A 17473-nucleotide genomic window follows, 5' to 3' on the forward strand; every position below is an offset into this window, starting at 1 on the left:
TTCAAACCAAAAAATAATATTATTGTATAATAATAATATATGAGAAATTCTCCAGAAAGGTCAACCCCAGCCAAAAAATGCAAAGTTCCTAAAAGTATGTTTTTTTCCATATTCGTGCCATGCATTTGTTAAATGTAACTAATGTAAGCCAATTTTATGTTTATTCATAACACATTTTGAAATATTTCAATGCAAAGTAAACCAAGTGCGAAAGTTCTGCTTTGGGCGTTTCTAATGCTCGTTTTGTTTTGAATAATTTTCTTAAAGAGAGTCACTGAGCATTGATATTCGCTTTTCTAAATCTCCATATATATTCAAAGAATATGAAAAATATGTAAAAATCACGATGCGATTACTAATAAGGGCGAATTTCCTACGAGCTGAAGACAAATGACTTTACGAATGTCGCGTTCGACTGTGAAAAAGAATATTTATCAGTGCATCTAAGGTTTTTGTCAAAGGAGCACCAAATATCGTGCCCAAACGTAGATTTTGGCGCTAAAAAAATTTAAAAACAAGAAAGGAATATAGTTGGCCGATCCTTATGAAATTGAGTAGGTCGGATTATCTGACCAAAAATATAATCAGTACTAAGTTACAGCTTTCTATTTTCAAAAACACGAAAGTTGGGTCATTTCCGATCGTTAAGTTATATGGCAGCTATAGGATATAGTCGGCCGATCCTTATGAAATTTGGCATGTCTTAATGTTATGCCAAAAATAGCTCTCATGTCAAATTTGAACTCTCTAACTTTAAAAACACTAAAGTTATACCATTTCCGATCAATCAGTTATATGGCAGCTATAGGATATAATCGGCCGATCCGGGCCGTTCCGACTTATATACTGCGTGCAAAGGAAAGAAGGGTGTGTGCAAAGTTTCAAGTCGATAGCTTTTAAACTGAGAGACCAGTTCGCGTAGAAACTGACAGACAGACGGACAGACGGACATGCTCATATCAACTCAGGAGGTGATCCTGATCAAGAATATATATACTTTATAGGGTCGGAGATGTCTCCTTCACTGCGTTGCACACTTTTGGACAAAATTATAATACCCTCTGCAAGGGTATAAAAAGGCAAAATGCCATAAACGATCGAAAATTACCCAACTTTCATGTTTTTGAAGATATAATCTGTACCAAGTTCCAGCTCTATTTTTGGTCAGTGAATCCGACTTACCAAATTTCATAACGATCGGTCGACTATATCTTATAGCTGCCATATAACAGAACGATCGGAAATGGTTTTTGGTAGAAATACCAACTTTGGTATGTTTGAAGATACAAGTTTGGGACTTTTTTTAGATTTTGTATTGTAATAAATTGGATTATATATTCATATTCCCATAAGGATCGGCCAACTATATCCGATGTTTGCGATATATATCCGGTTTTAACTGCAAGGGTATATAAAATTCGGCTCCGCCCGAAGTTAGCTTTCCTTCCTTGTTTCCTTCTCAGCTATTAACCGATAACAGTTCTTACATCTTTTTTAGTTCAGTCTTTGAGGTCCATCTTCTTCAAAATATGTGCGAATGGTTTTGCCGGCTTTTGTACTTTCAAAATAACGTCAATTACGTTTTTTTCAGCATACACAAATTTTCACGGGCACCAAAATTAGTATAGATGCTTCATGCATTTACTAACATTGTGCCACAGATTAATTCAATAATTATGTTTTTGTACCATTTAAGAGTTTCTCTGAGGCTACTGTAATAAGATGACATTTGATCGGAAAGATCGACACCTCTTTTGGCTTTATTGTAGCTTATAATACAATCAGGCTTTTTTACTGTTTTGTGTCCTCTAGTAGTGACTTCAATTAGAGACACTTATGGTTCTTACAAGTTGTCAACTTCATTACTGGCCTCCTATCAGCCCATTTCATAAATTGTATCTTTTCTTTTTGTTATTATTATTATTATATCGCCTTTTCTTTGTTTTATTTTCACAATATGTGGCAAAAGTACTCTATTTGCTCGGAGCGTCCCACAAAAAAGTTTTTTTTGCCAGAGCTCTTTTACTAAGGGTACACTAGTATAATAATTGTCAGCGTACAAAATTCTTCCTTCATGTAAAAGGATGCGACTGCATTTTGGGTTTCGGCCTTTTTCCACAATAAATGTTTATTTTATAAGTATATCCTTCTGTAAGACATAGCTTATAAAGCTTTGTGCCAAATTTATGACGTTTATTTGGTATATATTGCCGAAATAATAATCGACCACGCCAAGGAACATACTTTCGTCTATTGTAAGTTCTTTGCCAGATTCTGCAACTTGTTCAAAATTTATATTTATCATTCGTAATAGTGTGCTGATTTTGGATAATTGGTCACCGGAATCTACTTCCACATTATCACAAAAATGCCAATATTGCAGATTGTCAAAAAACCGATCTCGTTGCATAGCACTTTTTACACGATCATTAGAGTACATGGGATCATTTGACCAATATAAACGCATTTCGGGTAACTTCACAATACCCATTAACAACAATATACCTAAGAACACATACATTTCATCTTGAGTTACTGGTATCCATTCCTTTTTGTGTTTTCTAGAAGAATCTGATGATAGCGTTTGAGCCACACTGTGTTCATAAAATTTGTTTGTTTCTAATACCATAAGGCCAATTATATCATCACTTAGAAATAATTTATAGATCGAAAACAGATTTTCATAATCTATTTCTCCATGTACAATAAGTTCTTCATTATATTCTTTAAAAGCGCAGAATCTGTTATAACACGACTCCAATCTTGCTGGTCTTCTGAATCCTCATTTTCCGACTCCGATGATGAATATATTCAACGAATTTTTCTTCGCGAATTTTGTATATAGTCATCGTCTGAACTCATAATTCCGATGGTAAATAAAAATAACGGAAAATAATCAGAAATTTTTTATTAGAATACATTTTTAAAAGTGAGTGTGGTTTTCTATTTATTAAATAATTATCACATCACAATTCAATCAACCGAACACGTTCATCCAAATTCGCACAATAACTCACATTCTGCAGTCAACCCACTATTACGAAAACTAATGCGCCATAGAAAAATTCCGTCAAACGAAAAATGTCGTTTCTCGTGCACACGATGTATACAAACAAGGAAAAAATGCGCCGGGTAGAACGCGTTAAAATCTAAGCGGCTACAATTACTTACAAGAAGGTCACTTTGAAATCATTGATCATTATTGTAGTAAATGGGCAAGCGGAACGGAGCAGCATTAGGACCAGGCCATCTACTTACTACTTACTTACCTTATTACTTACTTGTTATTACTTTGTTACTAACTTTATTAGAGTAAAGAGTTAAGAAAAGAGAAGAAAAGAAATATTTTCTTATTAAGAAAATAAAAGAGTTATTTTCTTCAATGGGAGGTACGGTTCAACACACCTCTCCAGAGAACGGAGTCCGATGAGAACCAGAAGCAGGCTAGTCATGAAAAGAAACGTGTCCACCGAGAAACTAGCGTAAATAATAAAGCTAGAGGAGGGCTTCCGAAACCACGAGAGGACTTTTATCCGGTTAATGGTGTACGACATTCGGTATACTTGTGGCCCTCTATCCCCCAAATAATCGACATACAGCGTAATCCGTGAATGCAATGAATATCGTTGGGAGTTGATTTGGGGTCCACGACAGAAAAAAGCTCCTTAGAGTTCGTGCGCACTGAGAATACCTTGACGACCCTCGGGAGCTTGAGGGGAAGCATAAAGCCGTCTTTATGTTAATCATTGATAAGATCGGGGCGTTATGCAATACTTTCCCTTAATGTTTTGCGACTCGCTAACCGTCTTGCCAACACTGATCTTAGTTGCCCATATCGACCCTGTTTCCGTACAGGTATCCGGAGGGTATGGTGTCCCAAAAATTGATCACTATTCCAGAAGGTATCTAATAAGTAGGCATTAGAGGTACCAAAAATGAATTCCACTTACTAGATATGGCCCAAAATTTGGCCGACGTCAGGTCCTTCATGAACTGTTTCATGTCTAAAATACAAGAGCTGCCTGCCCTTTCTAGTCCGTCTAGGAATTGGGGTTCCGTTGTTGAAATATTCTTACACTGGTGGAAAAACTCCATTCCCAATGACCGCAGCTTTATAAGTCGTTGGTAGTATGCCATTTTAGGTCCTTCACTGTCCTCGGAGTTGAATATACGTCCGTAAAAGCTTAGTTCCATAAGCTGCTGGTAGTCGGTCAATCCAGGGACTTCCGCCGCCCCCAGCAACGACCATCCTTACTACGGTCCGACCAGTCAACGTTTGTGGCTGATGTTGTGATATGGTAAACGATAGAGATTGGTAGATTGGGTTTTAACTTATGCTCATGAGAATGTTTTGAAATTTAGGAAGCAGCAGCTTTTAGCATTTGTGCAAACTGAACAAGTTCACCTGAATGCATAGAGCCTCGAGTACTTAGCGACAAGTTACAAGTGTATGTTGTACCCGAATATTACTATGAATGACAGATAAAGTCTATCCAGATTCTGCCCAAACCCATATTTATGCAAAACAAACACAATTGAATCGCACATCCTGTAAGCTGCAGTACACGAAAATATCTGGCAAATAATCCTATTGTTAATATTAGCATAGCGATATGAATACGAGTGAATAGCGATATGAATACACACGACTACAATATACCCTTGCGAATAGCGGTTATAAACAGAAAAAATTAAAACCATTCTGATTCGTCCCTGAAGCTCCTGAAGTGATGCGCAGCGAGACCAGAATTAATGTTTTGGAACAGCTACTGAAGTAGTAGAACATCAGTGGCTATATCGAGTCGGTGGATGATAAAGGTATATACATATATTTATTTAATACGGTAGGATAAGACATTTTTTTATTGGAGCAGAATAACGTCTTAATTTGACCATGGCTACCAAAGTATTTAAACATAAATAAAGCTCCGTTTTGAAATCCGACGAACAAAACTTGTTTGATAAGGCTCCGCTCTAATTTAGTTTAGCATTTCAAATTCCGAAACTAATGACATCTTGATTGATTGGAAACTGGAAAACCTTCCATAAATTTACCAATTTCTTGAGAAATTATTGTCATAATTCGAGTTTAACAGGATGCTAGAGGTGAGTCGGATCTCAAGAAGTTAAACGGCCACATACGTGAATAAATTTAAACGCGGACCTCCGAAAGAAATAAGTATGGTAACAGCAGTAAAATTAGGTCTTGCGGGGCCCCTCATCATCGGAATAGTCCTCGGGCTCCGTGCTGGGAAGGACATTGATGCCCTTTAGCTTTCGGACAAGTAGCTTGTAGACGTGTCTGGATATGGAGCGCCTTAGCGAGCGGACCACCTTTATGGGATGGGCGCACAAAATGATGCCGTTGGTGAAGTGGGTCAGCCCCTCTTCCACTTGGTTCTGCCTAATCAGCGCCACGCCCGCATTCATCTGGGCGAAGAAGTACTCCTCGAGCGCTTCCTTGTTGTTGGCGCACGGCACTACCGTGGCGTTCTTCATGCGATTCCGGCGGCGACGTTCGTGTACTCGCTTCTTGTAGTCGGGAGCCGACAGTCGCTTTCGATCAAAGTAGATGCAGTAGCCTATGAATAAGGCTACACCCATGCCGAGGGTAAGGTTGACGAAACGTGGTAGTGCCATCTCAGGATTCAAATTTGGATGCAAACGGAAATATTTGTAAAACGTTTCCTTTCTGCGTGCAGTTTATTGAAAGTGTAAAAGTTAAATGAAAAAGTCACTTTCTTCCACTACAGGAACTAACTTAATATAAGAAAAAGTCACTTGTACCCCTAGCCTTTTTCAATGAAGTGTCATACCCGGCAGACCTGATGAGTCCTAAATTATAATTCAAAACGAGCACTTCCCAAACGAAGCAAAGAAACCTAACTTTGGCCACACGAAAGTAATATGCGTATCTTTACAGCTTCATGGTAGATTGTATTACTAAGATATACCACAGATTTCGCCTTTACACCGCTGAACAAAGGTCAGGGTTTTAGCTATTTTCAATAGAGTTGGAACATCTGGAAGCTGTAAAGATACACATATAACCTTCGTGGGGGCCAAAAGTTAGGTTTCTCAACTTGCATTTGATTTATTTGAGGAGAGACCATTAAGAGCAATTTTCAAAAAAATTTCCAAAAAAAACGTCCCAAATTTCTATCTTCAAACAATCTAGAGTTTGTATTTTTACTTAATACCAAGTACCATTTACGATCGTTTTGTTAAATGGCAGCTATAGGATATAGTCTGCCGATCCTTACGAAAGTGGATAGGACGTATTATTTTCGCGTCGAGGAAGATGAAGATTATGAATATTCTTGGAAATTATCTCACATTCGCGAATTTTTTCGCGAAAAAAGATGAATAGACCTGAAGTCAGTATCTCCTGCTTCTTTCCTGCATGAAATTTCTGGCTCTTTCCTCTATTAAAAGTTTTGCCTACATTCGCAACGCATCTTCGACCCTATAAAGTATATACATAAACTCTTTTTCAGGATCACCTCCTGAGTTATGTACCTCCTAATATATGCATGTCCATCGGGCCCTTTCTACGCGAACTGGACTCTCAGTTTTAAAGCTATCGACTTTCTTACTTTGCACGCAGTGTATAAGTCGGAATGCCCGGGATCGGCCAACTATATCCTATTTTTTGTTCGCGGTCTTTCCAAATTTTGGAAATGGCTTGTACATCAATTAGAGCATCAGCTAGCATTCCTGTATTCATCATAAAGCTTAGAGGCCTATTCGACCGAGGGGCTCGAGAAACGTTTTATTAGAATATTAAGCTATTTGTTATTTATTAAGCTAAGAGGAGATAGTAAGGAATTTTAATATTCTGTATCTAGTTGAGAATGAGAATGTTAATATTTAAGAGTGTTAGTAAATGCTGGCTATCTACATCCCCATTGATTAGGTTATGTAGGAAAACTACACCCAGCATTGTCCTACGATTGGTTATGCTTGGTAAGTTTATTAGTAAGAGTCTACTATTATAAGATGGAAGATTCAGATTTGCATCCCAGTTAAGACCTCTCACTGAAAAAGTTAAGAAATTCTTTTGTGCGGATTCTATGCGATCCTAATGTACTCCTTTGGGGACTGCAGGCACATAAACCGTACTCCAGTATCGGCCGGACCAACCAAATGAATAATGTTTTAATTATGTAGGGGTCGTTAAATTCTGTTGACCACCTTTTAATGAAACCAAGGACTCCTTTAGCCTTTTTAACCATTGTGGAAATGTGGTCGGCGAATTTTAGTTTAGTGTCTAATAGGACGCCGAGATCATTAACCTGAGTTTATTTCTCTAAGGCAATCCTATAAAGAGTATGAAGTATTAAATCATTTGCTCAACACCATTTTTGAAAGTTTTCAAGATCAGACTGAAGACTGCATTAGGCAGAGATGAATTTGTATTGAAGAAAAAGCTTCACATCATCTGCATAAGAACTAGAGAGTTCGTTAAAGGCAAGTCATTTATAATAAATAATAACGGGCCAAGATGAATTACTTGAGGGACGCCGGATGTAGCACAGACCAAGCGGGAATGTACATTTTTTAAATGAGACTCTTCCATCTTCCATCTAAGTTGTTAAGGCGGAGAATAAGTTGTTTGAAAAAATTCAGCATTTTGGACGGTAAAATTTGACCGAGCTAGTAGATATCTTGAAAAATCTATACTACTGTAGGTTTTTTTATATCTTATCAAGAGCCTATTTTTAGTATTTTTCAGGTTTGTGAGGCACCTTACAAAACCAAGGAGGATTTGTTGAAGCGGACGGATATTTCCATGGCACACAGGAGTCAAAAAATTTATTTAAAGTACAGTAAAATTTGTCTAAGGTGACATTAAGATCGGTGCATTGCAGAATATCGGACCAATCATATGTATCGATAAGGCTATTAAGTTTGTGAAAATATGATCGATATCAGGAATGGTTAAGATTGAGACCTCCAGCGTGGTGTGATATGGATCCTCTGGTGTTGAAAGGGGGAAAGCTCTGGAGAAAGTGGTACCATCAGGATCAGATACAATACAAAAGTCTAAAAGCCGACTTAACGATTTTCTAACATAGTTAATTTGCCATAGGGACATGTCCAACATGGCCGCGGTGATCTCATGGTGCGTGATTAGTGATAAAGATGGTAAGTTATCGACATTAAACCACTTTAGTTCTGGGATATTAAAGTCACCCAGAGCTACAACCTGGTAACGATGGGTCCTAAGACGGATTGAATAAATTATTAGGTTAAAACGGACAAATGATGTCAATACGTGCTTGTTTCGGACGAAGGCGATATAAATGAACATGTAATGTATAAAGATTTCGCGGAAAAAATGATTTTAATGCAAATAAATTCTGTCACCAAACTCTTGTGATTTCACCTCTTCAGAAACAAGTTGGGAGTCTACGGAAATGAGGATTCCGACCCCTTCGCTGAAATCGATTGCGTCTAAAAGCGGTGTACCTACTTGGAAAAACTTCGGAGCTAAAGATCTCCGGCTTTTGCTCGAGAGTTTGCTACGTAGCTCGTAGGATCGAAATGCCAAACGTTTGGTGTTTCTTCTGATTTTGGCCAATTGATCCAACATACCATTTTCCTAAGGATCTGCAGTCTATATCCAATATTTTCCATATAACTAAAGGATCTTAAATGACCCAACTTTAGTACTTTTAAAGATAAAAGCTTGGGGCTTTTTCTTCTTCAAAAATACGTGCATTTTTTTACCAGAGCGTTGACTTTTCTCAGTTTGAGGATTTATTAGAGTGACTGTTTGGATGCAAATGTTAGATCAATAGATTTTTTACGATTTATCATTATAAGGTTGGGTCGTGTTCCTTATTATGTATGTGGTGAGCGTTGGAGTTGCATCCTATTAGAAGGATCATGTTGAGCTTCTCGCTGTCATAACCCAGCTTTGCCCCACTAGTGCGTCTGGTGACTCCATTTAATTTTAAACATTTTCTTCTTAATTTACCCTTTACCCCGCAAAATAAATAAAATATAATATATGTATATAGAGTATAAGATAAGGTTTGGTTTAGTTGTGGCAGCGTGTTTGCCTACAACAATATCCACCTGCACAGCTCTTGCAGGAGGGTTCCACCGTGGCACGTGCTGCTCACGGAATAGTGGGTTCTGACGAAACCGATGCGGCAAGTTGCTGCCCACAACGGTCGGACACTTTGTAGATGTCTCTGCACTTCCGTAACGATGCAGTGCATCGATCAAGACCAGGTGGTGGCCACGATCAGTGACAATGATGCTGCTGATCCTCTTCTTGTAAACAGGTAGCCGGGTCGTGGCTACAGTTATTCCTCCAACGGTGATTAGGAATAAAACATCAGACTTGGAAGAGGTGCCTTTATTCTTCGGCTGTCAGATCAGAACTAACTAACTTAAGATAAGGAGAGCTTAGTCGTAACCCTAACTCGCACAGACCACAGCCGTCGGCCAACGCCCGTCGTAAGACCATATGCGTCGTCCGTCTTCGTGTCCTTATCTTAGATAACCATTGCTAACTACTCTCCTTTTTCAAAACATGGACGTCCTCGGCCATATCCATGTTAGCGAGGATTTGAGTCACCACTATCGAGGCTCTGCTTCGCCGTCTGATAAATCTTTATCTTTATCGATACGCAGAACGCAAAGCAGTTAAGCGCTGCTGCAGCTGGCATTTTGTTGTAGGTAATTGCAGCTCCATTGTATGCTGCGGGCTTTTTTCGTTTAGTGAAAAAAGGACAGGCTTAAAGTGGAGTGGAGTCTGAGAGCACTTCGTTGCGGTGGAGAGGCGCATGGGTTATCCTTGAATCGCTGCGAATGGTAAGTCGTAGCCTAGGACGTGAAAGCGTGTGATATCTGGCGTATGGTATGAGTGCGATCGGAGAAGATACATATCATAAGATGTATAAGATACACCATACAAACTAAATAATGATTTTACAAAATTCAACAATTTCTTATTAGCTAGTATTTTCATCTAAATATTAATACAAACTAAATATTATTTCTACAAAATTCAACAATTTCTTACTAGCTAGTATTTTCATACAAACTAAATATTAATTTTACAAAATTCAACAATTTCTTATTTTCATCTTAGCCACCTTAAGCAGCAAGTTAGCCTTTGTGAAACCCTCTTTCAAAATCGCCTTTAGGATTAGTGTTAATATTAAGTGAATTACAACATTTACTTTTGAAAGAGTGAAAGCAGATACGTTATTTTCAATTTAAGCTATTGACTACGGTTGTGTGAGCGATGGTAAGACTCTACCTCTGCAAGTTTTCAGAGTTTGGGGTACCTAACACAATTTGGTACATTAAGCCTGGGAAACAATATTTTTTTTTTTTCTTTTGTTTTGGTGGCCCTTATCGAATATTGTCCTTATGGACCACCCTACCATTAATTAGGACCGTTGTCCCAGTATCAGCTTCGACCCTGTTCTCGACATACAAAGGAGTAAGCTTATCTCCCAGTCTCTTGTTGGTTTTTACTAAAACTCTCTCACCTACGTTAAATACCCTATTCTGTCGAGCTGGATTGTCACGATTTAACTGCTCCTGCTGTGCCTTTTTAAGGTTCATAATTATGTCCGGGGCAGAGTCAGCACTAGCATGGATGATCTCAATAGGTTTTCTATTAATGACAGAGTGAAATGACCTATTGTACTCTATTGTCGCCTGAAGGAATAATTGCGTGACATCGTCTATTTTCCTCTCCAATTTTAGACACCTGGCAATTTCTATAAGAGTACTGTGGAATCTTTTCACCTGTCCATTTGATGTGCTGTGTAAAGGTGGGGCAGTTGCTATATCGATATCGTAATGATTTTTCAGCATGGACCGTATAGTTTCGGAGTTAAACGATGCCTCATTATCGCAATAAATCGATCGGACATTAGAGAAGAGATTCATCAGTTGAAGGATTGGAATTTTCACATCTAAAATGGCGCGCGATGCTATTGGCTGGACCACTGCAAACTTGCTGAATTTATCGACAGCAGTGAGAAAGTACTTTCCCCCTGTTGAGAAGATGTCCATGTGTAACATCTCTCCCACCCGCGATGGTATTGGCGAAATTCCTAATTCCTGCTTCAATGGGTGCCTATTATATTTTGCTTTCTGACAAATCCTGCAGTTTAGAACGATTTCAGTTGCTATTTTGCCCATTTTTGGAAAATAATAGTCAAGCAGCACTTGTTTAATATTTTCCTGGGCAGCTCTGTGAGCCCTGTTATGCTCCACAACTAGTATTTCTCTTTGCTCGTCCGGTCTGATAACGTCCGACACCCAATACTTACAATACCAAAATCTAGTGGCCGGGAAGAGCCGAACCAGGCTATCTTGAATGCGGGCCAAAATTGGAAGCTTACAATGTATAGCGTTCACGACGTTGGGCTTTACTACGTCTTTCACTAAGTCCACCAATGTCTCCCAATCAGAAAAATCAATTTGATGTCGAGTCTTAGTACCAAACACAATAAATAGTCGCTTATTTGACGTGGACGCCTCCTGCAATATGATTTGGTTTTGAAAACAGTTAACTGGCTTTTCCGTGGCCTCAATAACAAGTGTTGATGACTCTTCACTGTGAATAGTGGCTCGATCCGACTCCGCTGAACTTTGCAGAGTGTGAATACGTTGCCGCGACAAAGCGTCCGCCACACAGTTTTCCTTTCCTGGCTTATACATGAGCTTTGCACCACTTTCTTCAATGCGGGCCTTCCAGCGCTTGAGTTTTGAATTAGGATTCTTATCAGAAACCGCAAATATAAGTGGCTGATGGTCCGTAAATATGTTTATGTCGCTTTTTCCATAGAGATAGTGACGAAGACTATCCAGGGCCCATACAATTGCTAGTAGTTCCCTTTCATTCGTGGCATAATTTAGTTCCCTATCCTTCAACGTTCTGGATATCATCGTTATAGGCCTATTTCCCTGAGACAAAACTGCACCTATGCCAAAGGATGAAGCATCAGTTGTCAAATCAAATGGTCGCGTAAAATCTGGCTAATGGAGGATAACGTCCTCTGAAGCAAGAATATTTCTAAGCTTGTCAAATGCGCTTAACTGGGACTCATCGAAGCTCACCGAAATGCCTTTTGAGCGGTATTTGCTGACCCTGCCACCTTCACCCTTCAGTAACTCTGTCAAAGGTCTCGCTATTGATGCGAAATCTTTGATGAAGCATCGATAGTAACTCGCTAAGCCCAAGAACGATCTCAGCTCGAACAAATTACTTGGCTGTTTAAAATCCTTGATGGCTTTTACCTTGTCCTGGCTTGTCCTAGTACCCTCCTTTGTCACAACAAAACCGAGGAAGTCGACACTTTCTTTAAAAAAGTGTGACTTTTGCTTGGACACTCGCATGTTGGCGTCCTGCAGGCATTTTAAAACATCCGCAATATGGTCAACATGAGATTCTTCAGTTTCTGAAAAGACAATAACGTCATCCACATAGACGTAACAGATTCTTCCTATTTTCTCCCGGAGGACATCGTCTATTGCCCTTTGAAAAATGCTTGAGGCATTCTTTAGTCCGAAGGGTAGCCGGCAGAATTCGTACTTGCCTCCATTGACCGAAAAAGAAGTTTTCTCCCTGTCCAATTCCGCAAGATCTATCTGGTGGTATCCGGACTTAAGGTCGAGGGTAGTGAAAAATTTGGCCCTTTCCAGATTCGACAGTATCATATTTACACTCGGCATGGGGTATTTATCGGCAATAGTTTTCAAATTTAACTTTCTGAAATCGACTACTAAGCGTTTATTGGGCGATCCCGAAGCGTCGGAGCCCTTTTTATCGACAACCCATATGGGGTTATTGTAGGGAGACCGAGATGGTCGAATAATGTCATTTTTTAGTAAGTCCTTAATCTCTTGATTGACAAAATCGGCAGCACCCATCGGAAACGGGTACAGTTTTGAATAAACCGGCTCATTATCCTCTGTCCGAATAGTCGCTACAACATTTGTGTTGAACGGCAACTTCTTATTTGGGTCAGCAAAGGCCCCTGAGTATTTAGACATCATCTGCTGAAAAGTTTCTTGCACTGTTGGGGGCACGACAATATCCTCAATATTCGTAAAGTTAACCTGAGCGCATTTTTGAAAGTGCAGATCCTCACGTCCCCCATTAAATCTAATAGAATTGCTTTTAAGATCAATGGTCGCACCTACTTGCGCTAACAGGTCAAGGCCAATTATGCCGTCAAAAGTTTTAAGCCCGGGTAATAAGAAGAAAGGGCTTTCTACACCAAAAAGATAAAACTGGCATTTGTGTTCTATTTTTTCGACCCCATGGAGCGACTTGACAGTAAATGGAGAATCAACGGGAATTGAAGTCGGCCACCCAATCTCTCTCTTTATGTAGCTCTTAGAGGCCCCAGTGTCAACTAGAAACTTTCGTGGTTCCCCCGCTACTGTTCGTTGGACGAACGGAAGTAGGGACGATCCCCCTAAAAAATGCACGGCATCACTTTCATAGCCCGTTTTTTCTTCATCATCTATGTCATCTACCGCATCAGTAGCAATCTGATTATAATAATCCTCGGTTTGACCACCCTTTTCTTCTTCAAACAGATGATTAACCCTTTGACGCCTAAAGTCAGACAACCTTTGAGAGTTCATCGGTCTCTTGTGTAAATTTTGTGGCTGTGCATCCAGTGCCTGCATTGCGGAAGAACCCTGAGAGCGCTGAAAGTTCGTCGCTTGACGGAATTTAGACGATGTTGGATCTACGTCCATCTTCTCTAATGGGGTATTATCACCAACGGTTCGTTGACCTTGATCCCTGGTAAAATATGGATTTTTCCACCCCTTTTTAAGTATCTGTTTGTAGGTGGAATCGGGTGTCCCTTGTAACGGATTACTCTGGGCCTGCCTAAGATGTTTCTCCTCTATGGACCTGGCATACTGTGTGGCAAAGGCATGCCTCTCGTGGTTCGCCTCTATTTCCTGAGCCATTGCCAAGGCTGATGGCAAGTCCCTAGGTTGAGCAGCAAAGAGCACGTCTGTTAAGTTTCTCTTCAGACCGGAAACAAATACACGTAGGGCATCAGCCCTATACTTTTCATTCATATATCGAGCATGGTCAGTCTCATATGTCATAGTTGTCTTATTTGTTAGGAGTGTCAGCTTCTTCTCAACCTCCTCATAAAACTGTGTAATAGACATCTGCCCCTGCCTTAGTATTGTCAGCTCTTGCTCGAGCAAGTATAATGGACGCTTATCGGAATAGGTAAAGTCAAGGCGGCTTATAATAGCCTCAAAGTTAAGAATAGTATTAAAGGATGAAAGGATAGAATCAGCAGATCCCCTAATCTTGTTACGGATTATTAGAACAGCCTGATAATGCTTAGAACTCCCGTCAAAACGTCTGAACAACTCATATGATGCTAGTGCTGCCTGTCGCCAAGAAACATATTTTCCCTGTGAGCCATCAAACTCTGGCAATGATTTTACCGCCTCAAGGCCTTCGTCACAAGGCGTATTACCGGTTACAGCAACTGGCGAGTATACCGCAATATCAGGAGCAGATAGTGTCGCAGCGCTAAACCTATCAGTGACTTTCTGCAATTTCTCTTCAAACTCTTGTTTCTGCACCTGTAATGCGGCCGAAACCGCAGCATTTATTATTGCCTGTAGCTGTTGTGGATCCATACTTTGTTTTTTCTGTACTATACGTTCGGCGGCCTCTTCTGATAACGCGAGGTTATTTAGCCGAACAATCAAGCTTTCAGACTCTGAATCGCTCATACAGTCGTCTCAAAAAAATATTGGACCGTCGCCAAGCTAGGCGCTAAACTAAGCGCTTATCTATTTACTGTACTCTTCTCCGCGAATTGATTTTACTGATTTGAGAAAAGAAAAAAACCGCAACACAGAGAGAAATAAATACTATAATTTCTTGACTTAAATGCCGTCACTGTTTTCAAAAGGAAATGTTTTATAAGAAATAACACAAATCTAAATATGTTATTTTATTACCGATTCTTTTTAATTTTCCTGGCAATTCACAAAAGGGTTTCACTTACATGAATCTATGAAAGTTTTCCTTCCTTTTCGCAGTCTTCTGTGTGGTCCAGACCACGTTACCAGTTTTGAAATGATGATTTTGTGTTTCCTCGTGTTTTCGAGGCTTGGAGATTTTGTCGGGGTCTTCGACTTGGTTGGGCGCCAGATAAGGTTTGGATTGGTTGTGGCAGCGTGTTTGCCTACAACATTCTCCACCTACACAGCTCTTGCAGGAGGGTTCCACCGTGGCACGTGCTGCTCACGGAATAGTGGGTTCTGACGAAACCGATGCGGCAAGTTGCTGCCCACAACGGTCGGACACTTTGTAGATGTCTCTGCACTTCCGTAACGATGCAGGGCATCGATCAAGACCAGGTGGTGGCCACGATCAGTGACAATGATGCTGCTGATCCTCTTCTTGTAAACTGGTAGCCGGGTCGTGGCTACAGTTATTCCTCCAACGGTGATTAGGAATAAAACATAGGACTTAGAAGAGGTGCCTTTATTCTTCGGCTGTCAGATCAGAACTAACTAACTTAAGATAAGGAGAGCTTAGTCGTAACCCTAACTCGCACAGACCACAGCCGTCGGCCAACGCCCGTCGTAAGACCATATGCGTCGTCCGTCTTCGTGTCTTTATCTTAGATAACCATTGTTAACTTATATACCCTTGCAGCTAAAACCGGATACATATCGCAAACATCGGATATAGTTGGCCGATCCTTAATTCCTCCTGAAATTTGGTAGGTTGGATCAACTGACCAAAAATATAATCTGTACCAAGTTCCAGCTTTCTATCTTTAAAAACACAAAAGTTGGGTCATTTCCGATCGTTCAGTTATATGGCAGCTATAGGATATAGTCGGCCGATCCGGGCCGTTCCGACTTATATACTGCGTGCAAAGGAAAGAAGGGTGTGTGCAAAGTTTCATGTCGATAGCTTTAAAACTGAGAGACTAGTTTGCGTAGAAACAGACAGACGGACAGACGGTCAGACGGACAGACGGACATGCTCATATCAACTCAGGAGGTGATCCTGATCAAGAATATATATACTTTATAGGGTCGGAGATGTCTCCTTCACTGCGTTGCACACTTTTGGACAACATTATAATACCCTCTGCAAGGGTATAAAAAAGGTAGGTCACTGGCGCAGGTGATTTCGACTGCTAGAGTCATCCGAAACAAAAAATTAGAATAGATTATTGTTTTGTAAGCTTTTGGCTCTGTCCCGTACTAGAATGAAATATTTTCATGATTAAACAACAAAATGGCGAACACACAAAAAAAAAAATTTTTTTTAATTTAAAAAATTTATCTTAAATTAATGATAAAAAGAAAAATAATCGTTAAAAATAAATTATTCTAGTACGGGACAGAGGTGTTACTTTTTAAAACAACATATCAAAATTTCAGCTAGATCGGTACCATAGAATTTTGTGAATCTCCTGCGCCGCACACAAAAATGTCGTTCCGAGAAAAACGCGTTTAAAGTTTAGACGCTACCGAGAAACTCATACTTTTCGGTGTAGGCGCGCTCTCGATTATGGGCTGTATCTCTGTCATTATTTGATATTTTTTATTTGAAACTTTAACAGTACATTCTTAATAAACAATACTATCGAAATATGTGAAAAAAAATCGATATTTTCAACCTCACACATGAGACTACATCCTTAAATTCTGCGTTTTATTTACGGCATTGAAAACCCTTAATAACTAAACAGAGCATAAATATTGCTTTGCATTAGGTGTGTCTCTTGTAACGTTATTATTGGGGGGTTGTGTTTATTTATCAGAGTCTGAAATTCCTTAAAATTTTCAAAAATCTTCAACAAAAAATGTCCTTGGCGCTTGTATGAGCACTCCCGGCTATTTCACAGCTTCCAAGGAATGGGACGAAATGATTCAGTGGTTTCCAGGTGGACTAGGATTTAAGGAAACCTAAAAACATAATCATTTGTGTATGGAGTGAATAGCTTCCTCGCGTACACCATTTCACGACAAAACAAATTAGCCTGTGGATGGTACCCTAGATTACAGCAGTAAAAAGCCCCGACTTGAGATGGTATGCGACTGTATTTGCAGATTCTTTATTATATTATTTTAAACATGCAATTATCAAGTATATATTATGTGATTGCTTTATTCAAATTTATGTTTCCAGTCAAAAGTTGTATGTACTGTGATAAGTGCTTGACATTCAACATAGAATGTATCGTTATTTTGCCCAAGCTAGTTTCAATTTGACAATCTTCTTGTTTCTTGGAATCATCATTATCATCTCCACATTCCATGAACTGGTCAAAATCTCTTTCAGACTTCTCTAATATATATAAATAATTTTTAAATTGTTCAAACGATATGTATTGCATGTTGGGGCATTGTTGTCTCATTGATAGGTGATGTTCACATCGAGTATCGAACATCCAACGACGTGGAGCTAGCGACTTGA

The 17473-nt window shown here is 39.5% G+C and overlaps 1 protein-coding gene across 1 annotated transcript; it reads right to left on the reverse strand.

Moving 5' to 3' along the window:
* Positions 1 to 5199: 5199 nt before the first annotated feature.
* Positions 5200 to 5640, reverse strand: LOC108127912 (mitochondrial import receptor subunit TOM20 homolog B-like). Its single transcript, XM_043211166.1, has one exon. It carries the CDS (start codon positions 5638 to 5640, stop codon positions 5200 to 5202), a length of 441 nt encoding a protein of 146 aa, XP_043067101.1.
* Between the last annotated feature and the right edge of the window lie 11833 nt (positions 5641 to 17473).

The sequence above is a fragment of the Drosophila bipectinata genome, chromosome XL, assembly GCF_030179905.1.
Source record: "Drosophila bipectinata strain 14024-0381.07 chromosome XL, DbipHiC1v2, whole genome shotgun sequence".
Classification (NCBI taxonomy): Eukaryota; Metazoa; Arthropoda; class Insecta; order Diptera; family Drosophilidae; genus Drosophila; species Drosophila bipectinata.